This window comes from Vidua macroura, chromosome 10, assembly GCF_024509145.1.
Source record: "Vidua macroura isolate BioBank_ID:100142 chromosome 10, ASM2450914v1, whole genome shotgun sequence".
Classification (NCBI taxonomy): domain Eukaryota; kingdom Metazoa; phylum Chordata; class Aves; order Passeriformes; family Viduidae; genus Vidua; species Vidua macroura.
Window position 1 is genome coordinate 1,158,187 of NC_071580.1, and position 26,209 is coordinate 1,184,395.

Genomic DNA, 26,209 nt, shown 5'->3' on the forward strand with positions numbered 1-26,209 from the left:
GCTCGCCGCCCGCGGTGATCCGCGCTGAGCTCACGGCCGCGCCTCACGACACCCCGGCTCGGCACGTCAGCCCCGCCATCGCGTGAGAGCCGCCGCCCCCCCGCCCGCCGCCATCACGCACGGCGGGAACAGCTGCCGGCACGGCGCGGCCAGACCCCGCTGCCAGCCGAGGCGGGCTCTCGCCAGCTCTTATTAATGCAGATTTTAATTAATGACCCCCCGCGGGGGGCGAGCCGCCCTTCACACGCAACGCGCACTTCCCCCCCCGCTCCGTCAGCGTCGCCCGCGCTTGGCGTGGAAGCACGAAGAGGTTAAAATGGAGGCGGGGGCGTGAGGCGGCTGCCAAGGCGGGATTAGCGCGGCTCGGAGCTCGGCACGCAACGCGGGACGGGGCACGGCGGCCACACGCGAGGGACCCGCTGTGACACGCGTGGCACCGCCGTGCAAAGCCGGGGGGGAGACGGAGGGCACCGGGCGCCCGAACGGGCGCCCGGTGCCCTCCGTCTCCCCCCCGGCTTTGCATCCCTCTGTTGAGACAGCACTTACCCATTTTTCTATTCCCCCCCCCTTTACTGCTGCAATTTTCCAATGAAAAAAATTTGTTTCTGTCCCCTAAAATTCACCACTTTCTTCAATCCAGCCCCCCTTTCCTCCCCATTCATCTCCCAGCCTTTACTGATGCTTCGCCTCAGAGACGGGTCGTAAATTAAATTAAGGTCACCTCGTGGTTTTTTTTTTTGTTTGTTTGTTTGTTTTTTTTTTGCCATAAGCTGTTCCCCAGTTTTGTGTGTGCGTGTCCCTAAATTATGGGTTTGGGGGTGTATTGTTCTATGTGAAGCTGTAGGGAATGTTTTGGGGATGTAGGAATTCCTTTGGGCACACGGTCCCTGCTGTGTGATAAAGGCAAGTCCCAACAGGGACTGGGTTTTGGAGGAACCCATCAGCGCTGGAAAGAAGGGCAGAAAGTGGAATTAATCCCGCTGAAATCTCGCTGCCAATCCTTCCCTGATTTATTTATTTTCGTGACTGTGTGCGCGCTCCAGTGGGTCTCACGGGGAGCTGGCGGCTCCCGGTTCATCCCGAGGTTGAGCTCGTGCCTCGGGTGTGACAGGCAGATGACCCGGCTGGCAGGGCTGGATTTGGGGTGGCAGGGACTAACTTTGGGGTGTCTGAGCCGAAATTGGGCTGGTAGGGCTGAATTAGGGGTCTCAGATACAGCACTGAGATGTCAGGAGGGGCTTTGGGGATGTCACGGTTAAATTTGGGCTGTCACAGCCAGCTGGGGGGGCAGAGGTGGTTTTGGGGTGTTAGTATAGAGTTTGGGGAGTCAGGGACTGGTTTGGGATGTCAGAGCCAAATTTGGGACATTGCGGTTAGCTTTGCGAGCGCAGGGCCAAATTTGGGGTGGCAGGGGCGAATCTGGGATGTCAGATTTTGGCTTTGGGGTGTCAGGGTTTGACTTCAGGGTACTGGGGTGCTTCGGGGTGGCGGGGCCGAATTTGGGGTGCCAAGATTTGGCTTTGGTGTGTCAAAAACGAATTCGGGATTTTGGGGCCGGCCTCGGAGTGGCAGGGCCGAATTTGGGGGTGTCAAGGTTTGGCTTTGGGGTGTCAAGGCCCAATTTGGGATGTCGGGGCCGGCTTCGGGGTGTCAGGAGCGGCTCTGGGGAGCCAGGGCTGGCTTTGGGGTGTCAGGGGGATCTTTGGGGTGTCAGGGAGGGTCTTTGGGGCGCATTTACCCCCGACCCCGCGGCCAGCCCGGGCCGCGCTCCCCCGGCCCCCTCACGGCAGCCGCTCTGACGCGCATGCGCCGTTGCCGCGGTTACGGCGGACGCCGCGGCCACAAAATGGCGGCGGCCGCCGCGCCCCCCCCGCCCCTCACGGGTCCCCCTTGCCGGGACCCCGGCGGGCCCTGACCCCCGAGCCCCCCGCCGCTCCTGGAGCCCCGAGCCCCGAGCCCCCCGCCGCTCCCGGAGCCCGCCGCCGAGCCTGCGGGAGGCCATGGAGCGGCGCGGCCCCGTCCACGCGCTGCCCGAGGAGATCCGCAAGGTACGAGCTGTGGAAATGCCAGACCCCCAACACTCGGAGCTCCCGCAGCAGTTCAGGGATGTTGCACAGGCCTGTGAGCAGCGGTGCATTCATTAGCTGTACATTTTGGTCCTGGGTTAGGTGGGGTGTTGGGTTTCCTCACTCTTTGTGCGGTGTAATTCCAGTAATTCTGTAGGAACCCTGCAGAGGAACACCTGAGTCTGTGCCGGGGCTGTCGCTGCAGGTGATTCTCGGAGAACACCTCGCCCTGTGCCGGGGCTGTCGCTGCAGGTGATTCTCGGAGAACACCTCGCCCTGTGCCGGGGCTGTCGCTGCAGGTGAGTCTCAGATTTCCCCTTTCTGGCGTGTTTTGCTGCCGGGAGTTCGGAAGGACTGCAGAGCATGACATGTTCCAGAGGAGTATCAAACACACGAAAGGACGGAACATTCCCCTTCCTCTCCCCTCGTGTCTCTGTGTGTTCTTTTGTTTGCGAGACAGATGATTGCCGGTGTAACAGCGCTGTTGTTTATATGGCTCAATTTAGGAGGAGGCTGCACTCAAGTGGAACACGAGTCACTTTCTGTAACACTATCAGGTTTTCACTCTGGCAGTGCAACACCCAGCCGTCCTCATTCCTCGCTCTGCAGCTCATAATTGACAAGTCATTTAAAAGCTTTGTGTACTCAGCCTGGAGAAATTCTCCCTGGCTTAGTCCAGGAAGCTGTTCAGACAATTTCTGAGATTATTTCTGAGAAATCAAGGGTGGGTACGATAGACAAAGAAAGGGGAAAGGAATACTTAGCCTTAAAAAAAAAAAAAAAAAAAGAAGGGAAGAAACTGTGGAACACTTTCAGACTCGTGAGCAGCTGTTTTGGTAGCAGGAAGGGTCCCACTAAGTTTGTTTATTTAGCAGTTAGTTTTTTTAGCCCCAACGGGGTACAGTGGTGAGCAAAAATCAGTGTAAGCTTCTCACAGAAACAGTTGTACCAAACTGTTGGATGAGGGAATCCTCCTGGAGCTTGTTACTGCTTAATATTTCCTTTAACGACTTCAAGCTGCAGTTTGGTGGCACTTGAGCCTGTTTTATGTTGGGAGCAGTTCCTGCTCCATGTGCTAGGCTTATGCTGGCACAAGGAGGGAGCAGCAGCCAGGGCAGTGACATTAATTCTGTCAGCAGCAGTGTCAGTGGCTGCTGGTTACCACTGAGCCAGGAGCTTGGATTACAATAAGGAATATGCTGGTGCCAGTCGGGAAGGGGTGTGAGCACTCTGGGAACAGCATTAAATGCCATATTCTTAGGAAAAAGAAGTCATTTAAAATTAATCCAATGCATCAATACAAAATCCATAATAACCTCCTTGTCAGACTTAACAATGAGAGTTGTAGTCAGGTCATAAGCAGAATAATATGAACAAGGGGATGTTACACAGAAAGAATCTGTTAATGTATTAATAGTTTTAACATCTCAGTAATTGTAATAGGAATCACTTGTGAAACTTGGGTCTTTGTTGTCCCTCTGTCCAGGGCTGTTGAGGTTTCAGTTCTGAGCTGCAGGCTTTAAAAATAACGATGTGACTGATGGGAATTTAGAAAAGAGCAAAAATAGTAATGAGCTTTAAAATCTTCTAAGAAAGGATAATAGAGCTGGGTTTGCTCATTCTGGAAAATACCTGAGGGCACAGTAACTGCTCACAGGAGGTGGTGGTTCATTTCCAGGTGCAAATGAGTCTTTTCCTCACATTTCTGGATGTGCTTTGGTTGACTGCTCTGAAACTCTGGAGCAGCTCTCCCAGGCCGTTGTGGAATTCTCCCAGTGGGATTGTCACTTCAGCTTGTCCCTCGAAGGAGAGGATGGGGCAGGCAATCTCTGGAGATCCCACCAGTGCTGGGTACACCTTTAACAAAAAATCCTGTGCAGAAGACGCAGGATTTCCAGATATGGATAGACTTCTGCTCCTGTCCCATCCTCCTCGTGCCACGTGTGAGCTCCAAGGCAGCGACAGCCCGGGATTTGGGATGAGAAAGTGTACCCAGGGGTTTTACACATCCTGTGCTGTTGCTCATCTCCTCCTCAGCCGGCTGGTGTTGTAGCTGCAGCATGGTTACAAGTCATTCTCACCATTTCCTGCCCTTGCACCTCCCGTCCTTTCTGCACACACGTCCGCATTCCCTCATTCCCTCCCCGTTCTCTGCCGCCCAGATTTTACAGCCTCTCCTTTGGAATCTCCCTTGCAGCTGGCTCCCGACACGGCCCAGCGTGTGCCAGGGGTGTTCCCTGGCCAGGCGCTGGGGTGGATGGATGGATGGATGGATGGATGGATGGATGGATGGATGATGGATGGAAGGATGGATGGATGATGCATGGATGGATGATGGATGGATGATGCATGGATGGATGATGGATGGAAGGATGGATGGATGATGCATGGATGGATGATGGATGGATGATGCATGGATGGATGGATGCATGGATGGATGGATGATGGATGGAAGGATGGATGGATGATGCATGGATGGATGATGGATGCATGGATGGATGATGGATGCATGGATGGATGATGGATGCATGGATGGATGATGGATGGATGGATGGATGATGGATGGATGGATGATGGATGATTGATGGATGCATGGATGGATGGATGGATGCTGGATGGATGCTGGATGGATGGATAGATGGATGATGGATGGATGATGGAAGGATGGATGGATAGATGGATGCTGGATGGATGGATGGATAGATGGATGATGGATGGATAGATGGATGGATAGATGGATGATGCATGGATGGATGCATGGATGGATGCATGGATGGATGCATGGATGGATGGATGCTGGGTTGTGACACTCACACGGGATCCAGGAGCTGCCTCACAGGGCAGCCTGCAGAGCTCTCGTTGTTCCTCTCCTTGGAGCTGCACAAGCTGCTTATCACGATTTTATTTGAAAGGAAGTTTTAGTCTAGAGGGAAGGGGATTTCTCAGCATTTTGTTAAGGGAATGATAGACGTGAAGGGACTTTGGTTCTTCGTGTTCTGATCAATTTTGCCTCAGAGAACAGTGTAAAAACTTTTACATATCCCTGCTTTCTTCTGTCTCTCATTCCTTCTTCTGCTCTCACACCACTTTCACAACATTGCGTTTCTCATTCATTGCAAGATGGGTGCTAAATGAAAAAAAACAAAATCAATAGCGGAATAAAACATCTACATGTCCATTATTAAAGTTTATAGCATTCTTTTGTATTTATAGTTACATACTTCTTGTTAGCAAAGATGGAAATCGGTGGCTTTTAATGCCTATTTTTAATGTATTTACATAGAGTTTCTGCGAGCAAACTCAGCCTGAGAGGTGTCACAGAGCCCAGCAGGGTACAGAAGGGAGTTAGTGTTTCCTTGACTCCAATGTCATGGATGTGTATTTCTGGGGACTTCTGGTTTTGTTGCTTGGTTCATGTTTTATTTTGGTTTAATTTTTCCTCAAAGCTTTTATATTTCACCTTGTGAAATATAAAAGTTGTTTGTTGCCAGTGGTAGATGAATCTTTTTTTGTGCCTTTGGACTTTGTGGCAGGGAAATAGAAGGGAAGAAGCAGCTTTGCACTGAGGATCTCCCTGGAACAGGAAACAGAACAACAACAGAATGACCCAAGTCCTCACAGCAGCAAACACAGTTATATTTAATTACATATTTTATTTGGCAGGAAAAAAAAAATTAAGCTTTGTTACTGTAAATCATAAAATTAATAGGGCCAAGATACCCTTAGAGATTGAGAGTCCTGTCAGCCCAGGAGCTGAGGAGCTCAGGCCGGGCAGGAAGGCTGAGCTGTTCCCCGTGAGGACAGAACGTCCTGTGGTGTCCCCAGAGTATCGGGTACACCACAAGTAGCAAACGGGTACTCGGTGCCTCTCCCACGTGTGCTATAGATTGGGCACAGTATGGGCCCTGTATGAGCACATCACGTCAGCTTTCCCTTCTCCTGCTCTCTGTGAACCCAGTGCTGGGGTTTTCTTGTGAAAGCTTCTGGAACACAGAGTTCCAGCTGTGGTTGGGAGCCCACGAGCCTGTCCCGTCCTCCAGGACAGCACAGCTCTGTGTTTGGGACGTGCTGCATTGGCACCAGCAGGGATTTAAAAGCAGATAAATTTCCAATTTGTGGCCTCCAGATAAGCGTGGTAGAACGGCAGGGCCCTTTTCAGCATCCTGCTGGCCCCCACCTTCTGAATTCTCCTGGAGAATCCAAGCTGCTCCACTGCCCACTGAGGTTTTCAGCACTGGGCTGTGGAATTTGTAATGTTTTGTGGTGTTGGGTTGTCAGGCTCCTGCTGTGGGAGTGTTCTGAGTGGCTGGGGAGTGCTCTGGAAATGGGAGAAACTCCTGGAATGGTTTGGGTTGGAAGGGACCCCAAAGTCCTGTGGGCAGGGACACCTTCCACCATCCCAGGTGGCTCCAAGCCCAGTGTCCAGCCTGGCCGTGGGCACTTCCAGGGATTGTATCCAGATGTTCAGTCTCTCCACTGATGGACACTCCACACCCTCTCTAGGCAGCACAAGCTTTTCTCATCAGCCCAGGGCTGTGTTCTCTATATCCAAGATTTTCTCACAAAACCAGGGTTGTGTTCACTGCAGCCAAGGCTTTCCACCCTTTCTGCAGCCAGTGTCCAAGCGTGCTGCTGGGAACTGGAGGGACTGGAACCTCCTCACCTCCCACCCGCGGGGTGCAGCCAGGAGGGGCCTCCTGACAGTCACACCTAGGGACGCAGAGAGTTTTACTCAGGCAAAGGTCTGCTTAACAATGGGCTAAATCATCCTCTGTGCGCTGTGTTTTGTCAGCAGATGCTTTGTGGCAGCCCTCGGGTTGAGTTCTCCGCTGGAACGTGCCCTGACGCGTCCCGAGGAAGCTGGGGAGCTCAGGAAGGGGCGCTGGGCTGGTGTTTGCAGGCTCGTGTGAGTGTGAGAACGCGTTAGGATTCATTGTTCTGCTTTCCTCCAGGCTGCACAGGGCTCAGCTACCTGAGCTCCCCGTGTTATTTCCTGTCGTGACACAGGGATTATCCCAGGGCATGTTTTGAATGAAGCAACCTTCTGGTTTTACTCCCAGCCTGCTTCTCCACTGTTCATGTGTTCAAAGCAAGCACAGGGGTTTTTATTTTGCAACTGTGATTTTACGGGCAGGGAGCAAATAATGATGTGAACAGTGTGGCTCAGCAGTACCATCTGTATTGCTTTGGGGTAGATGCTGATTGAAAACTTGGCCCATAATACACTTTGTTTCTTTTAAAAGAAGTGAAGTTTCCACTGAGACCTTTTAAAAAATCTTCCTTTGACTAAGGCAAATATAAATTTCAATCTGGTACCTCTTCATTTTGCATATACATCAAAAAGACTCCCCTTTCTTCCTCAAAAATCAGTGGTGTGGTTTGAGTCATCTTTTCTTTTTGTGCAATGGTAATTGACTGCTGTGTCAGAAGAGGGACACACAGGATGAGACACATGAAAATAATGTGAGAGAGGAGTGAAACAAAAAAGAAAGTAAAATTGGGTAATAAGGTAGAATAAATCAACATACAGAAATACTTTAAGACCACCCAGCTGCATCATAAGGGTTTCTTTTTTCTTGACTTTTATGTTTTCAGCTACAAGTTTAATTCGGACAAATCCAGAGTTTTTTGGTTTTGACCAGTCCTTGCTGAAGCAATCTCAGTCCTGACAGCTCCACCGAGCGCTGTGGACCAAGGAGCACAGGGTGGTTGTGAGGAATTTCTCCATGGAAAGGGCTGTCCAGCCTGGCCCAGCTGCCAGGGCAGGGCTGGGGTCCCCATCCCTGCAGGGATTTATCAGCCCTGTGGATGTGGCACGTGGGGGGCGTGGGTGCTGTGGGGTGGTGCCACTCGATGCTCTTGGAGGGGGTTCTGGGATGGGTGATCCGTGTGCTGGGTGCTGCAATGTCAAAGCCCTGCCAAAGGAGAGAGGAGCTCACTCTTCTAAACAGGAATCCAGCTCTCCGTTGTGGGGTGTTTGTGGGTGGAATGTGGAATTCCAGAGGAGGGGGGTGGTGGTGCATGAACTGACACACCCTGGAGTTATTTGGTCAAGTTCAAGTGGTGCAAATTCCTGTCTCATCATTCAAAAGGCTAAAAATGGTCCAGACCACCAATTTCTTTTCTTTTTTTTTTTTTTTTTTCCTTACAGCTTATGCTCTGCAGATGAAACTGAGTCAGACAGATGTAATTTGAGTGATTATCCCTCTTGGCTCAGTCCTCCCCTTGCCCTGGTAGCTAAAGAAATCTTTGTAACCAGGGGATAATATTTCCTTCCAAAACCAACTGCAGAGTGGAAACTGTTCCCCCAGATGCTTTACAGCATCTGTGCATCACTCACAACTGTAGCTCAAAGTCTTATGGATAAATATCTTCCCAGATCAAGCACTTTGTCCTCAGCAAAACTGTTTCTTTAATTCCTAATTGATTTTTTCTGTTCACTGCTCGTCCTCAGTGCTCACTCAGGACATGCAAGTCCCCTTTCTACTCAGAGCTCTGATAGTTTCCTTTTCTGTTCCTTCCAAACTATTTTCCCCTGTTTTTTTCCTGCTTTGAAGTTAAAATGGCAACAGTGTTTTTATCAAATGGAAACGGTGAAATATGAAATCTAAAACCATGCATTTGTATTTAGTACACATCCTTAGTGGTTACTCAGCAATCTCACTGCTCCAGAAGAGGTAATTTGTAAGCATAAAAACTGATGAGTTTGTTTCCTATGGATTTTGTGAAATGGTTGGTCAACTTTGGTGTCTAAGAGACAAGGTCTAGCAGAGCTAGATAAATGGAATGGAAACATAATTTATTTATAAGGCTGCCAGGGGCCAGGGATAGATGGGATATTGGAATTCCTGGGTCAGATTGGATTTTGGGAAGGAATTGTTCCCTGGCAGGGTGGGCAGGCCCTGGCACAGGGTGCCCAGAGCAGCTGTGGCTGCCCCTGGATCCCTGGCAGTGCCCAAGGCCAGGCTGGACAGGGCTGGGAGCACCTGGGACAGTGGGAGGTGTCCCTGCCATGGCAGGGCTGGCACTGGGTGGGATTTAAGGTCCTTCCAGCCCAAACCCTTCTGTGATTCCATGAGAGAGGAACCTTGGATTTAGGATGGGAAATCAGGTCAGTGCCTTCCTTGCTCTATTCACTTTCATCTGGGTCCTGTTAATTTTCCAGGTACCCTGGACAGATGTGCTGGGTTTAAACTTTGGCTGGCATCACTCAACGTGTGCCAAATCCATTCCTGGTGTCAGGGAACTGTTCATGTATTAAGGTGGATATTTGGAAGCTGTTCAATCTGTACACTTACTGCAGTGCTTGCAGGGTAATTATTAATGTGCAGAGCAAGGTCCAGATTTACACAGCCTTTCCTATAGTGTGATTTTTTGACTCTGTAGCCAATACTGTAAAAATCCAACCTGATCAGAAATCCTCCCAGATTTTCATTTCACCTGAGGAATGGATGGGAAGGAGAGCACTTCCAGATGAGCCCAGACAGGGAGTATTTGTTGTTCTGTGACTTCATTTGTTTTGAAATTCAGTAACAAAACTGACTTTGAAAATGAAGACGTTTTGGTACTTGCACAAACCCTTTTCAGTTCAGACCCCTGGAGATTCTCTTTTGTTTTTGATGGGAGAAGCAGTGAAAGTTCTCAGCTGTTTGTGTGAGCAGCAGCAGTGGCTGTGCTGCACAGAGCACCGTGTCCTCTCTGTGATAAAACCCCCTCCTGTGCTCCCTGCACAGCTCGTTTTGTCCTTTTCCAGTGCTTTGGAACTTTGGGGTACTTATCCTGAAGAACAGTTTCAGGTTTCCAAGCACAGACTGCAGCTGCCAGGAAAAATAAACTTGTATTTTCAGCTCCTTCAGAGCAGCTGTAACCAGGGGGGTTTTAAACTGGGGCAACATTAAGAAATGGGGAAATAAAGCTTGTCCAGGGCACCCTGAAACACTGTTTATATCAAGCTATATTTAAACTCCTAAAGGTTGTTGTATAAGTCTTTAATTTATAATTTTTGAAAGCTCTTTTCTTTCCTCTGGGTAGGGTTTCTTTCTGTTTATCCCAATGTCTCTAAACATCTCTCTTGTTTTTTTTTTCTTCTTCTTCTGTATAAACAAAGTTTCTTAATTGGACTTAAACTGTTTGAGCAGGTGCTTGTGTGTTCCCTGCTTCAAGGTTAATGACTGGATCAGTTGGAAAAGCCTGTTTCCCAGTTTAATAAATGGCCTTTCCATTGGATGGGTGTTACATGCTCTGTGTTTTGCAATCAGTCCTGAGTCCTTCATTCCTGGCAAAGGGGTTTCAGATTCCACAGCCCCCCAGTGCCATGGACACCACATCAGCATCACTCATGAATTATTTTTGTGAAGATTGTGGATCGCATCACTTTATTCACTGTCCCTCATCTTGCCTCCTTCACTTGGATGTGAGCTGTCGGAAACCCACAGAAATAACATTTATCTGGTAATCCCAGATTCATTAATGAAATTGCTTTATAAAACACAGCGTTTCCTTTTCCATGAGTACCTCCAACCTAACTCAGAAGTACTTTAGCATTTCAGTGGGAGTTCCCACATATCAAATTGATGTATCTTGGGAAGTTGCCAGGAAGGAAAAGTGCTGCTCTAGCTGGGGTTCATTTTGCTAATGAAGATTTTTGTCTTTATTTGTTAAAGCAATAACATCATCTGATCTTAAATGTTCCAGAGCAGCAAGTGGTTTAAATTGTTTGGATTTATTATTATTTCTTAGCGTGACTGAGGTGTTTTTTTTTCTTTTTTGGTGTTTTTTTTTTTTTTTTTTTTTTTTTTTTTTTGGTTTTTTTTTTTGGTTTTTGGTTTTTGTTTTTTTTTTTTTTTGTTGAACCTGTTCCTCTGAGACAATCTGAAGCATTTTCTCTCTTTGTAGATGTCCCGGGAGCAGACAGTGTGCAAATACTGCGGGGTCAGCTACCTGACACTCCATGAGTTTAAGGTGATGGAAGACAAAGTCAAAGCAATGGAGAAGGAGATTAAAGTTTATAAGGGAAGTCTAGAACGGGAGCAGAGGCTTCAGGCAGAATTGCAGGCTCTTCACCACGACCTTGAGCGCTGCCGGGCTGAGAGCGAATCCAAAACTGAAAGGTCAGAGCACATCATCTCCTCTGCTGATCCTCTCCTGTGTGTGGCAGGGAATTTCAGCCCAAAGCAGCTTAAAATACAAATAACATTTGTCTTTCTTTTCTCAGATGGCCCATGTACACTGTAATACCTGATTTGAATCATCTTTCCTAGTGTCCTGTGGAAGCAGGTTCAGGATTCCTGAGCAGTTTTAGGAGCAGTCAATATGTGGAAGGTGAAGGAAAGGCCAGAAGGCACTCAGAGGGATTTCCCCTGCACACCCTCCCCAGGGGAATTGATTAATATCTCATCTTATCATCTTGGAATAAATCTCTAATATTCCAGATGAAATTCCACAGGATTGGGAGTTCCACAGCTCTGAAATTTGGGCTGTCTCACAATAAAGAATTCCCAGTGTTCTTCCCTGGCAATCTCAGGATTCCCTCTCTGCAGGGCTGGTACAGAACCCTAAAGCAATGAGGAACTGCCAGGGGCATTGTGCTTCACAAACAGGAGCTTTCACATCCTTACACTGATGGGAAGGCCCCAGTTAAAGGGGGAGTTTGGTACCATAAAACTCCAGTAATTAATGATAGCTCTCAGAGCCACATTTGGATTTTCAGGGCACAATTAGGACCTTTAAGTGTGTTCTTTCAGCTCATATTTACAGGGTTTGTATCCTTTTCCATGCACATATTTTGGAATCTATTGTTATATTCCATTAATTGATTACAGTAGGACTATAAATAATTGATGTTTTTAGTCAATTCATAAAAGATACTTTATAAAAATGCAGTTTGCTTGAGTTTGCTACTGATAGATTGAGGCTAACAGAAACTCCTGGGTAACCTTTTGCTCATCTGACTCAAACAGAAGTTTTTTGTGAGGATGGGGTTCTAATTTTAATTATCAGCTCAGTTTGACTTTTGGGATTCCCAGGAGGGGTGTTCCTTGTGTGACTGCCTCACACCAAGGGATCTAGAGCTGAAAGTGCTCTTGAGATTGGACTGAAATGCTTTGGAAACCTGCTTTTTTTGGGAGAATCACTCAAATACTGTTAAAAAATTAATTAATGGACTTAGTTAGGCTTTTGCTTGCTAATATTACTAATAAAAGATTCATTTTAGAGCACAAGTTCCTGCAAAAGTGAACAAAATGCATTTATCTTGTAAATTACTCATAATGTTTCTTGCAATATCTTTTTCATTTAAATTTAACATCTTCCACCCCTCCTTCCCAATATTTAATATTTTCTGTGGTTTAATATCTATTTTTAAAGCTTGTTTGCTCCTTGTCCCCTTAATGACCCTGGCTGGCAGCTCTGGTGCCAGTGTGTGAGCAAATGCACTGACAGCACATTCTTCCTGTTGAGGATCATTTGCCAGAGCTAAACTTTAAATTTTCATCGAGCTGACTTTTTCTAGTAAAGCTGGAACAGTTAATAAAATTTTTATCTCTGCACTTTTCCCCCCCCTAAGGCTCCACTTGATTTAAAAGCTGCTGAAATCAAGTGGAGTACTTGCAGTAGGTTTCCATTCCAGCCATAAATCAACCTTTGTGCCTTGTTAAGAAACTTGGCTGAATATTCCTTATCTTCTCCTTGCTGTCCTGGGCCTCTCTGACTACCTTGTGCTGTGGTATAAGCTATTCAACATCCTGGGGCTGGCCAGGCTGACAAATCACTGCTCCCAGAAGCCAAACATGCCTTTTTCTTACTTTTATCTCTGCTAGACCAAGGGATTGAATCTCTTATCAGCTGCAGACTGTTTCAGGTTTCTGCTCCCTCCAGGTTCAGGTACTCCTGTTGGCAGCTGTGGTTAACCCTGAAAGCCACCTGGGAGTTTGCCTGTCCTTAGTTCCCTTTCCTTTGGGATCCTGGCAGGAGAAGGGGAACCAACTGCACTGATCCCACTCAGCTATTCAACCTCATTCTGTGTTAAAATCACTTCAGTCTTGATAATTAATTGAATTACTCTAATTGAATTAGCAAGATTCAGCCGCATCCAGTGTAGGAAATGTAAAATAGATGCAAATGCTAAAGATGTCCTCATTGCCACATCCACACATGCCTTGAATGCTTCCAGAGGTGGTGACTTCACCACTTCCTGAACTGAAAATGAGCAGCTCCCGGCTGTGAAATGAAAGTGGGCAGCTCCTGGCTCTGGGCAGCTCCAAAATTTCATGACAGTGAAAATGCTGGGTGGAGTTTTTTTTTTTTTTTTTCGGACAGAGTGTTCCAGGCTCCCGTGTGCATCCTGTCCTTGCTGGCAGTGCCGGTGCTGCTCCATCCCAGCGGGGATGGATTGCTGTGCCTGGAACTCCTGAAATCCCCTGGAGCACAGGAGCTGCTCCTGTGTGCAGTGGGACACTGAGGGTGCTCCTGTGAGCATGGGGGTGACTCCAGCTCCGGGCAGCGCCGCTCCTGTGTCCCGGGAGCACGGGGGGATGCCAGCACGGCTGGGAATTCTCACTGCGGGGCGGGCTGAGATCACTGCGTTCCCACCGTTCTCTAAATGCCGGCTTTTAACCATCCATTGGGATCTCCCTGTGTGCTAAAAAGCCCCAAAATAACGTGTTCATTTTGCTTCCTTGCGATGGTAACAGCGGTGTGTCTTGCCTTTTCCACGGGTTCTTTAGTGTGTGACTGACCAGGACATGCAGAAACATCCCTTTAATGTCAGCTCTGGAACGGAAAGAGGAAGAAAAAATGTCTTTCCTTATTTACCAGTTTCTTTTTAATCCAAAAGATATTCAAATACTCCATTCTAGAATACTTCATTCTAGAAGAAGAATGGAAAATGAGCATCTGGCTCTCCCTGGCTCCCAGAGTTTGGATTTGTTAGTGGTCAGTGATAAATCCCTGCTTTTTTCCTCAGCTGCAAACGTGGATTTGAATTCCTGTAGCTGTTTAGGGAATGGACATTTTCTTGTGAGTGACAACAGCTCTGCTCCCAGCCACAATCCAACAGATTTTATCTCTCCCCTCCTGCTCTCCACCTACTGGAAATTTGCAGGTAGCAAAGGGTAACATTTCCTAAAATGGTAATGTCAGGAATGTCTTCAATTTTTAATTTTTTCAATTTTTTCTTTCTGTTTCAGGGATCCAAATTGAGCCCCAAAACCTTGCTTTTTAACCCCCAGATCTTCAGTTCAGATTTTGTCTGCAGATCCAGGTTTCTTAACCAGGACTAGTATTTTTTTAAATGTGCATTTTGGTGCTGATCTGTGTGATAACAGTAACTAATGCACTGTTATAGTTTGGTTTAATTTTTATGTATTTTCAGCATAAATCTTTCTCATTCTCTTCTGCTGTTTAAAATTGAAGCCAAGGCTGATGTAGTGCTTCTGCCAGCCTCTGGTTTTGTAAAATTCTTGTCTATTCAAACATTTCTTATTTACTTGTGGCAATGAGTCACCCCCAGACGAATAGATCATTTTCTCTGTGTGAGCAGTAGGTGTTGAAAGCTTAAACAGGGGCTGGTTTTTAACAGTTGCTTGTCACTGGAGTGGTATTTTTGGGGCTGGAAGGCTGCTTTAGGATGGTTATCTACAGAAAACAGCTGGGGCTGATGTGCTGTGTGGGATTGTTCCTCAGTGTTCCACAGGAAGGGAATTGGATTCACCTCTTTTATTCCTGTGCAGTTCCATTCATTTCCTGGCAATTATGGGAGCAAATGCTGAATTGTTGAAAGAGCAATGTTTAAAACTGTGTTTATTTACACTGGGATAGCTGTGCCTGAGAAACAAACTGGTGCTGCAAAGAGAAGTTCCCAAGGTAAATGTTAGAGGTGAAGAACACCTTGGGGGGAAGGTTCTGGGGGTGTTTGCTGTGCCTGAGGCCAGCACAGAGCTGGCTCCTGCCCTGAGAAACCTCAAACCAAACTTGGAGGTTGATTATTGGTGCAAACAATTCTGATTATTTTATTTACATCTGTAGGATAAAAACCCTGACAGTGGAACTTAAAACCAAGCAGGAGGAGATGAAATCTGTGAAAGCTGATTTGCAGTATTTCCAGGAGGAGAAGGAAGCTGCCTACAAGCAGTCACAGGTGCTCAGGTGAGAACCCAAAAAGAAATGTTGATGTTGGAAATGCTCTATTTCTTGCATATGTATTGTTTATAAAGATTCACCATAAACCTGGGCATACAGTCATTTAAACATGATTACTCTGATTTCTCAATTAAAAATGATTGTACAATTTCCTGTACAGGATTTTGAAATGATGAAACAAACCCAGTTTTCTTCATTTATGTATAAAAGCTCTAAACATTTAGATGGGGAAACTTATTATACATATATTCAATACACAGCACATTTCATACACTCAATTATTGTAACCCAATACAGTATAAATTATCAGATAATGGGAAAGTAGTAGTCAAGCTTAATTCAATTCCCAGCTTTTATTTATAGAATAATTTATAAATATACATCTGGTGTATTTTCTTTCTTGCAGAACTACCCTGGAACACCATTGCTCCACCCTGAACAAGGCTGTCTCACTGTTCCCCTTCATTAGAAGTGAACTAGACAGTATTAAAGAGGTCATCTCCACCAACATGGAGAACTTTGCTGCCATGAAGGAAGAAATTTTTCGGCAAATAAAAGCCATGAGCAAAGAAGCTCTGACAGGTAAATCATCCTGCAACCATTTTGGGCAAGAGAAAAAAGGATCCTCCAGGGTGATGGTCCAGCATCCTTGTGGGAGCTGCTGGAGTGTCCTGCAGTGCTGCCCCCCAAACTGGCCAGGCTGCACCCCTTCCCTTCCAGCTGACTGGGAGGGCAAGTGAAGGAAAAGAGGAAAGTAATGAAGGTGGTGAAATACAATCCTGCTGTTAATTGTCCAGCTTAAGCAGAACATCAGGCTCTGAGGGTAAAATTCAAAGAACTGGTCTCATTTTGAGTGCAAGGACTTCTGGAGCAAACCCACACCCAACAGCAGCAGCTCTCCCCACTCCCGTTCCTGAGTGAGAACAAACTGCCAAGTGCAGCCCTCCTTATCTGAGTGGTCCTTGGGCCTGCAGGGGACAGGGAGCAGCCCTGGGCTGGCCAGAATTCCCTTGGCCCCAGGCTGCTTCCTGCTCCCACAAGGGCCAGGGGAGCTGGGAGCAAGGAGAGCCCAGAGCTTGCTCAGGAGGGGCCGTGCCCAGCCTCAGGCTGACTCAGAGTGAGCCTTGGATACCATTTCTGCTGAGCTTGGTTTCACTGCAAACAGCGTGCAGTGGTGCAATTACAGACTGCACCAGCCACAGCTTCCCAGCTGGCCCCGTGCCCAGTTTACAGCTTTAAAGGCCTTCAGGAATAATAATCAGACATATTCCTTTCCTAGAGTTTTTCAGTGTGGATGAGCTGCTGTTTCATCGAATCACGAAATCACAGAATATCCTGAGTTGGGGGGAATCCACAAGGATCAAGTCTGCTCCTGTCCATGCACAGGACAGCCCAAAGATCCCACTGTTGACCAGATTATCCTCTGGGGGTCAGTTTGGTCAGGGCTTTGAGGGCAGGCTGGGGGCTGTGCATCTCCCACCTCCCCCTGTCCCTGTGAGCTCCAGTGCAGATCCACAGCTCTGGTGAAACCTTTGTGCCTGGAGCAGCTCAGGAGCCCTGGAGCTGTTTGGCACAGCAGCTGCCCAGTGGGCTGTGCTTCCTGGGCTGTGGGCAGTGAATTCCTCAAGGATTGCTTTGTTCCCACTGGGAAGGGCTCCGGGGGCAGCTGTGCCTGGAGAGGAGGAACCCACTGAGACACTGAGCCAGCAGGAGCTGGGGGCCCTGGGCCTGCTGCAGATGTGAGCCCAGAACATCCCCCCCAAATCTTCCCTCCTGTAGGAGCAGTGAGCTGCAGTGTCCATGTGACACAGGAAGGCTCCTGAGTCCTGAGGATTCCTCTCAGGCTGCACATCCCTGCAGACATCCTCAGCTCAGAGGGACCCATACATTTCAGGGCTGTTTTTCTGGAGTATTCCTTGTTCTGTTTGTTGTAGTACTCCCAATACACAGAGGATCTGTGTGGGAGCAGGAGTGGAGCCTTTCCTACACAGGCTCTGTATCCCTCATCCAACATTTCCCACTTCAGACTAGTGCCACACCAGGAATATCACACCCATCCTCAAATCCAGCTTTTTACATCAAAACAATTTAGCCCCACAATATTTTTGTTGATGCCTTTTAAAAGCTTTGATGTTCTTGATTAACATAAAATAGCAACAGTCAACACAGGTTTGTTTTGCCTCCTCAGAAATACCCAAATTGAACCAAAGATTGGCAAAATCCCAGCGGGAGAACGAGTGTCTCCAGGAGAAGGTCAAACACCTCACTGAGGTGGCTGACACAGTTGAGCTGAAAACTCAGCAGCTCCAAACTTCCCTTCAGCAGGGGAACGAGCTCCAGAGTCGGTGCCGGGAGCTGCAGAAGGAAACTCTGGGTAAGAGAAGTTTTTATCTTTTCTAGCAAAAATCCCAGGGGAAAAAAAAAAGTTTTTAAAAGCACCGAAGTTGTGGTTGTTACTGTGAAAAGACTCAGCAGGCCTGAATAAAAGGTGAGTTTTGTGCAGTCAGAAGGAGGGAATGTCATTCCAAGGAGTCTGGAACTCTGCTGGGAGCACCAGGCAGCTGACTGGGAAGGCAAGTGAAGAAAAAGAGGAAAATAATGAAGGTGGTGGAATACAATCCTGTTGTTAATTGTCCACCAGGCTCTGAGGGTAAAATTCAAAGAATTGGTCTCCTTTTGAGTGCAGGACCAGCAAGGACTTCTGGCTCTCAGAGCAGGACTGAAAAGCAGGCCAGGCCAGGCCAGACCCTTTTCTCTGAGTCATTAAACAGCAGACTAATGATCTGCCCTTGATTGTGTCTCAGGAAGCAGAGAATGCTCTTGAAAAGGGTGGGAGCTGTGACAGCACTTGAAATGACACCCTGGGAGCTGTGTGCAGACAAAAACTCACTGCAAAAGGATTATTTCTGTGGCTATCTCTTGGATCTCTTTTCTCTTGCTGTCACAGCTCTGGCTCAGAGGTATTTTAGCACCTTGGGAGCCCGTGTGAGGTTGTGCTGTTCCAGGCAGGGTTTGGAGTCCCCAGGCTGGCCCAGCAGTCCCCAGCTGCCCTGTGCTCAGCGTGGGGACACACTGCAAGCAGGAGGTCACAGGGGTGGGGGAGCTTCCCTGCTCCTTCAGCAGCTGTGGAAACAGCAGCTGTGAGATCCCATCCTGAGTCACCAACCCCTGTGCTGGGCATGGCCATGGCACTCATTATTCCAGTGCAATAATAGAATCATGTCACATATTCACATTGGATTGGTTTGGTTTTATAGCAATAAAAACAATCATGTTAAAATGCTCCAGCAAAGACACCTTCTGTCTTTGTAGAAATAATAAGGAGCAGTGGACACGAAATCTCATCAGGTGATCTCCCACACTCTGAAATACCTGGGTTAGCATCATAACATCAAACACTTGTATTGCTGTATTTATGTGATGGGAAAACTGCCCTTAGCTGAGTTCCCCTTTCCCCTCTGCTTTCTCCAGAGGCTGCTGCAAACAATGAGTTCAGGGTTTGTTCATGAGCGTGGCAAACAAACACTTCCATTTCCACCTTTGTCCTCCTTTAACTCCATGTGCAATTGCCTTATCTCACAATTCTTATCTTAAGAGAGAGGTTTTTGCAGTCTCTATTTGATTATGTTTTTAAAGGTTGTTCAATGAGTTCTGTATTTTTGGGGGGCCTGCATGGCTTCTTGGATCTTCTGAAAACCTGAATTTGCTTCCCTGAAATGGCACGTTGCATCAGCCCATCACAATTAATTATCACAGGATCCTGGAATGGTTTGGGTTGGGAGGGACCTTAAAGCTCATCCCATTCCACCCCCTACCATGGGCAGGGACACCTTCCACTACCCCAGGTTGAAAATTTGCAGTGAAATATAAAACAACTGTGATTTTATGGAGAAAACATAGCTAAAAACACAGCTAATTCCATATATGGAATTCATACAGAATATCAGGACCCTGCAAAATCTTAATGATGAGTAAAAATACCATCTAAGCTGGTTGATGTTTTATGTGAGGCATTTTAAAACTTATTAATAAAATGTAGCAGTCACTTGCTAATAAATGAGTTATTAAGAAGCAGTAAAACGTTTGATGTGGGTATCCAGAAGGAGGTTGCAAGGCAGGAAAGCTGCTGGCTCAGGCATTTGGATTCCACCCTTCCTGAATGGATCAGTAAAACACAAATCCAGGAGGATTTCAAGGGGTCTGCTCTAGGGAACACATTGCTGGATCGAGGTAATAAACCCAGTTAATGCACTGCTGATAAAAATGGTTCTCTTTGAAATACCTAACAGGATTTTCTTCATGAAACGATCATTAAATATGAAATGAGTTTGCCATTGTATTAAAATAAATGAGTGGGAGCAAACAACATCTTACTGGAAATCAGCTCCAGGGAGTGGATTTGTCCTGCCCAAAGCGGGGTGTGGAAATCAGCCACAGCCTGAGTGTCCCTGCTTTGGGGAGAGCTTGGGGTTTTGCCTTATTTTGCTTTTTTTCCTCCCACAAACTTCTCCAAAGTCCCTCTTTGAAATAATTTGACACTCCAGAAATAATAAAAACTACCAGGATTTGTGATTTTCATGTTTTTAAAAGATTTTTTCCTTTTGCAAACAATATTTTGGTTGCATGTTTCTCACAGAATTGTGAAGTCATGATTATTTCACATCACAGCAGGCATTTGCAAGAGCAGGAACCAAGCAGTTGTTTCTGCTGTTGTTTTTTGCCCTCGTGCTTGTCGAGGCTTTCTGGAGATTCCCTTTGTAGGGGATTTGTGGGATCAGTTGGTTTGCTGGCTTCCAGCCACTTTTCAGCCTCACAGAGCATCACCCAGTTGAAGGGAGGTGACAGGTCTTGACAAATGCTCAACACAGGGTAAGGTCTGCTGGGTAATTGTTTAATCAATTAAACTCCCCAAATCAAAAATCAATAATGGTGATAATGTGTCTGTGTTCTTACTGCTGGCAGCAGCACGGGCTCCTAAAAGATTTCTGCTTTCATTTTATTACCAGCTAAATCCTTTACTTAATCACACAAAAAAATCATTTTTCTTCCCCAAAGTCCTTGTCATTTTTCTTTAGCTCATGACAGCTCTGGCCTGGCTCTGGATGGGTTGAAATTGCTGGTGATGCTCCCAAAATCTGAATTTTCAGTCTTTGGCTGCTCCTGCTCCATAGGCTGCTTCAGCTCCAAATCTAAACCTGGTGGTCTGCTGCCTTAATGAGGCTGATGAGAGATGATGGAAAAACTGCAGGAAGCTGGGGAGGGAATTCTAGCATTCCTCATGGAGAGGAGAGGGAATTCTAGCACTCCTCATGGAAAGGAGAGGGAATTCTAGCACTCCTCATGGAGAACAGAGGGAATTCTAGCACTCCTCATGGAGAGGGGAGGGAATTCTAGCACTCCTCATGGAAATGAGAGGGAATTCTAGCACTCCTCATGGAAATGAGAGGGAATTCTAGCACTCTTCATGGAGAACAGAGGGAATTCTAGCACTCCTCATGGAAAGGAGAGGGAATTCTAGCACTCCTCATGGAAATGAGAGGGAATTCTAGCACTCCTCATGGAAATGAGAGGGAATTCTAGCACTCCTCATGGAAATGAGAGGGAATTCTAGCACTCCTCATGGAAATGAGAGGGAATTCTAGCACTCTTCATGGAGAACAGAGGGAATTCTAGCACTCCTCATGGAAAGGAGAGGGAATTCTAGCACTCCTCATGGAAAGAGGAGGGAATTCTAGCACTCCTCATGGAGAACAGAGGGAATTCTAGCACTCCTCATGGAAAGGAGAAGGGATGCCAGCAGTACTCATGGAAAGGAGGTGTTTTCATCTCCTGGAGTGTCTTTAATGGCACTTTAAAAAACACTTTGAAGAGCTCTGAAAATGCAAAGGGGGAATAGTTTCCTGCAGTTTTGGGTAGGCTGCAGTTCAGACAGCCCCTGTTCATGCTACAAGTGCTGTTGAAATGTATTTTTTTCTGAATTCCAGCTGCGGTGGGAAGGTTGGGGAGGGTGAGAGCTGGGGAATGCAGGGCTGCTCATGGAGCAGAGGCAATGGCTTATTAGAGCTTTTCAGCAGCCTGAGTGCAAGAGGAGGCCCAGGAATCCATGGCAAACAATCCCAGCTCCCTGCCAGGGGCTGGCACCAGGCTGAGGGAAGGGCCACACTTTGCTTCTTGAGGAAAAGCAGGAATCCAGGTTCTCCTATGGAGCCAGGAGAGGAGAAGCTCCAGGGAGAGCTCAGAGCCTGAAGGGGCTCCAGGAGAGCTGGAGAGGGACTGGGGACAAGGGATGGACACAGGACACAGGGAATGGCTCCCACTGCCAGAGGGCAGGGATGGATGGGACATTGGGAATTGGGAATTCCTGGCTGGGCTGGAATTCCCAGAGCAGCTGTGGCTGCCCCTGGATCCCTGGCAGTGCCCAAGGCCAGCTTGGACATTGGGGTTGGAGCACCTGGGACAGTGGGAGGTGTCCCTGCCATGGCAGGGGTGGCACTGGGTGGGATTTAAAGTCCCTTCCAACCCAAACCATAATTCTATATTAAAGGATGTGTCTATATTGTATTTTATTTTGTCTGCTTGGCCTAAACCCTGAGGGTAAAAAATTATCCCCAAGGAAAATTAAGGTCAGAATCTCCATTTTTTTTCCTGTTCAGTTTTCCCAGCCAATAAGGAAGGACAGCATTTCAAACCAATGTTAATGCGTAGGAGAAGCAGGTCTGTAGGAATTTTGACATATCCCAATTAGCTTGGCTTCAAAGAGGCAGGAATACAGGCAGAAAATTCAGGCATTAGACCCAGGCCTTTGATGCTGGAGTGTGAACTCTGGCTGTGGATGAGCAAATCCAATCCTTCTGAGTGCAGGCGTGCTTGTACTGTGTCACTGGGGCATGGGAGGGAGCAGGCTTTGCCAAAATAACATTTTTTCCCTATTTAAGGATGTTTAAGGTCTTGGAGATTGTCGTGTTTGCACGGTTGCAGTTGTTGGTTTATTCTGTTGAGGCTGCCCTTGATTTGTGCCACTCAAAACTATTTAGAGTCTGGTTCCCTTTTTCTCCTTTTGCTCTGCTGGTTTTCTGTATGGAGGTGAAAGAATGAAGCAGAGGCCAGAGAGCCCAGGCTGGCAGTGGTCAGCAGCCTGTGCTGGGGGAGATAAAGCTCAGCCACTCCTCTCCTGGCACAGCCTCCCAGTTCCTGGCAGCTTTGAGTGGTTTGGACACTTCCTGATGGCACTGGTGAGGTCTCCAGAAAGGATCTCAATCTGGAGTCCATCCCTGGGCTCCTTCCAGACTTTTGTGAGTCACAAATTAAAAGAAGGACTTTGCTGTGTAGTCAAAAAAAATTACCTTAGAGAACACAGTACATGAGCTATTATAAATACAAAGAATTAGTTCTGTTCTGTGCAGGGCCTTGGGGTGTTACTTCACTTCTTTGGTCTCCTTAGAAACACGTGGTGAGGCACTGTTTTCCTGCTCTGACACTGTAATTTTTCATGCATGTATTTCATATTTCTCAGAGATTGTCTGCTATGCTCTTTAAATAAATGTACTGGAAACTATCTGTGTAAAGTGTACATCTGAATTTGCCTGGAATTAGTGTTCTGAGAAAAATTATTTTTGTCCCCTTTGACACAGCTGATTGGCCAAATTCAGGGCCCATACAAGGGATGGTTATTAAGAAAGTTTTAAATAATTGCTACAACCTCCTATTTCCCAGAGAGAAAATCCAGCAAGAGGGGCTGGGTTCCAGTCTGCCTTGGCCAGGGATCTGAGTGCTCTCTGTTCCAATTCCTTCACCATCTTCCAGCTCTGAGCTCCCCGTGTGCTCCAGGCTGGTCCCTGGTGGCTGAGAGGGGCCCCAAAGGTCTGGAGGGGAGAGGAAGGTGGAGGATCCCAGCCCTCCTGGGGGATGGCAGATGGCTTTGAGCCTCAAGCTGGGGCTGCCCCTGGATCCCTGGCAGTGCCCAGGCCAGGTTGGACAGGGCTGGGAGCACCTGGGACAGTGAAGGTGTCCCTGCCACAGCAGGGCTGGCACGGGGTGGGATTTAGGGTCCCTTCCAACCCAAACCATCCTGGGATTCTGGGATTCCATGATCTATTTGAGCAGTGCTTATGAACCTCCCCATGAAATCTTAACTGCAGGGAAATCATCTTTTTTTGTGCACATGTATGAACCATCGAGCTTTTGTTTAGATTAGCCCCAAATTGTTGGCAATTGGATTGGATTGGATTTTGTAGGTTTTGCAGGAAAAGCAGAAAATTACACATCTCTACCACGTGTGCCTCTGATCCAGCCTCACTGGGAATCTGTTAGGAATTAGCTGTGGAGCTGATGGCTTCCAGAGTGGCTGCTTACCCAATGTGCTGCCTATTACTTTTATTTTTCACTGAAAACTTTACCAGTTGTTGCTGTTTCCAGGCAGGAGCTGGGGCACCGTGCCCTTGGATGCAAACTGGGTGGTTAAATTCCTGAAAGCCAGCTGTGGGCAGGCTCTGCTGGCTGTTTTGCACACACCAGGGGCTGCAGTGATGCAATTTGCCCAAGGCAGAGGAAACGGTGCCCAGTTTGTTCTGTTTCTGTTTCTGTCTCTGTGGTTGGTCAGGCCCTCGTGCACGTTGGGGTCGTGCCCCTCAGTCCCTGTCCCTGTCCCAGCACAGCTCACAGGAGGTTACTGGAAGGTTGGTGACTGTGCTGAGAGCCATTCTGAGTCACAAGAATAAGTCAAACTCAACATGAATGAAACTGAGATGGATTTGGCCTGCTGAGTCTTTGAGAAGCTGGTGGTTCTTGCAGCACTGAGCCCAGTATCAGTATTACAGAGTGTGAGTTCTTTCTGTTGGCTTTGCATGTTTTGCAAGAGGCTTTATTTTCATTACCAGAGAACATTTTTACATAAGCCTTTGAATGCATTTTCCTCTATTCAGCAGGTTTGCAGCACCAGTTTCCATTTGTATTGCCATTCTCCTTATTAGTTGCCTGGTTTTTACCATGGTTTGCATTGAAATCTGCCTCCATGGGTGTGGGACTTTCTGCTCCCCAGCTCCCATTGACTTTGGTGGGAATTCTCTCTAAAGAAGACTTGAAATTTGTGTAATTAAATCCATCTATTCCCCCATGAAAAACTCCTGTCCATGCTCAGTGAGCATGAAAACTTCTGAGAACAAATGGAGTGAAAGAGGAAACAGCTTTGAGAGAGACCACCCAAAGTACAGAACCAAACCAAGCATCATCCCTCTCCTTTTCCTTCATTCCAGAACTTGTGTCCACACTCCCACACTGAGGGAGAAGAAAAAACACCACAGTTATTAATTATTGTCAGAAATCTTTTAAAATAACAATTTTAAAAAGGTCAGAAAGAGCTGTTTGGGGAAATGTTCTCCAGAGCAGCCCTTGGGGATGGGCAGAGGGTCCTGCTCTGTCTGGTGTCCATCCACACTAATCTGGGCTTCATCTGTTTTCCCAGAGTCACGTTCCTGCTGTCAGGGTTGGCTGGTTCCCAGTGCTGTGCCTCACATCTGCTGGGCAGCTGGAGCCAAAGCTTCTCCCTTTGCTGCAGGAATTCTGACAGGCACTGCCAGGAAATGCAAGTTGGATGCCTTTGCTTTGGGAAAGTGCAGGACAATGCACGGCTGAGAATGGCCAGTGAAGGGACCAGCAGTGGCCACCACTGCTGGCTCAGAGACAAGGGAAGGTGCCACCAGTTGGCACAGCCTGGAGCTCTGCTCACCTCAGTCCATGGCAGTGGCAGCACCTGAGGGCTGTCCCACAGGAGGAGCTGCTTCTACAATTACCTGCCATGATTTTTCCAAGGGTTCAGTCAATCCAAGACATTTTACTTTTCTCTTCAAAAAGTTCTTTATAAATGCTGATAGGTTGGGAATGGATCTGACAGGTCCTGTGTGTTTTACCCTATATAATTCTCTCCCTGATTTTTTTTTGTTTTGTTTTTGGCTTTTTTTTGGGTTTTTTTTTTTGTTTGTTTTGTTCTGTTTTGTTCTGTTTTGTTTTGTTTTGTTGTAGTCTCATGCACTATTTTCCTTTTCCCTTTACTGAAAAGAGGGGACTCTTCCAATTGTAGGATTTATCAAGATAAGGTGTGGCTGGCAGGAAATCCCACACTGAGATCATCCATCATCATTGCTGGAAATGACTGACAGAGACATGTGGGAAAAGTTACAGAAATTCAGGGAATTGGGGTGAAATGATAAATTTAAGAACAGGAATGACAGATTTGGCTTTTGGGAGGACACATGAGGGAACTTTGAAGGACTGTCTTGGGAGCTGTTCCCTTCAGAGACAAGGTCACCTTGCTTTGTTTGCTGTTGCTTTTTTTTTTCTTTTTCAGATCTGTTGCAATGATTTTTCACTAGATTTTTTTTTCCATGTATTTTTTTGCTGCTGTCCTTTTGGTAGAAACTTGGATTCCAAATCATTCCTAGGCTTTCTGGAAAGGCAGCTCTTGTTCATGAGGATATTTAGAGATGCCCAAGTTGCTGCCCCATCCCTGAGGTGTTCCAGGATGGGGCTTGGAGCAGCCTGGGGGAGTGGAAGGGAGCTGGGACTGGATGAGCTTTAAGGTCCCTCCCAACCCAAGGCATTCCATGATCCTGTGATATGCCCATGGAGATGAAAATCAGATTAAGCCATGTGCTGCTGCTTCAGTTTAAAGGGCTCCACATCTGCAACTTATGGCTGTTCTCAGGATTTAAAAGCATAGAAAAGGATGATGTTAAGGCAGACAAAACCAGAGGAGATAATTTAACTAAAAAAATCAGGGATTGTACTGGGAAAAAGGCAGTGGCTGATTGGAGCTGAGGTGATGTGTTCTGAAGGATAACATGGAGAGGATAACTCAAGTACAACAGCATTAAATTACTGCCAGGGTTTCAGATGAAGTAAATTCCAGGTGAGTTTTGGGGCCACCTTCCTGCATCTGTTTGCTCTCAGCTTTATAAACAATCTGATTTAAAGCAAACAGTCTGATTTCATGTTTCAGTGTAGTTGAATTT

General features: G+C 47.1%; 1 protein-coding gene across 3 annotated transcripts in view; it reads left to right on the top strand.

The window, feature by feature from the left end:
• Positions 1 to 1,948: 1,948 nt before the first annotated feature.
• Positions 1,949 to 26,209, top strand: part of LEKR1 (leucine, glutamate and lysine rich 1) — a 36,828-nt gene continuing 12,567 nt past the window's right edge. For all 3 annotated transcript variants that reach the window (XR_008438653.1, XM_053986487.1, XM_053986488.1), the window contains exons 1-5: positions 1,949 to 2,048; positions 10,962 to 11,176; positions 15,090 to 15,209; positions 15,610 to 15,785; positions 17,392 to 17,577. Coding sequence is in view for 2 of the 3 variants with exons in the window: in XM_053986487.1 (XP_053842462.1) it covers positions 2,001 to 2,048; positions 10,962 to 11,176; positions 15,090 to 15,209; positions 15,610 to 15,785; positions 17,392 to 17,577 (745 nt within the window). In the remaining variant the exon portion in view is untranslated. The remainder of the gene's footprint in view (positions 2,049 to 10,961; positions 11,177 to 15,089; positions 15,210 to 15,609; positions 15,786 to 17,391; positions 17,578 to 26,209) is intronic.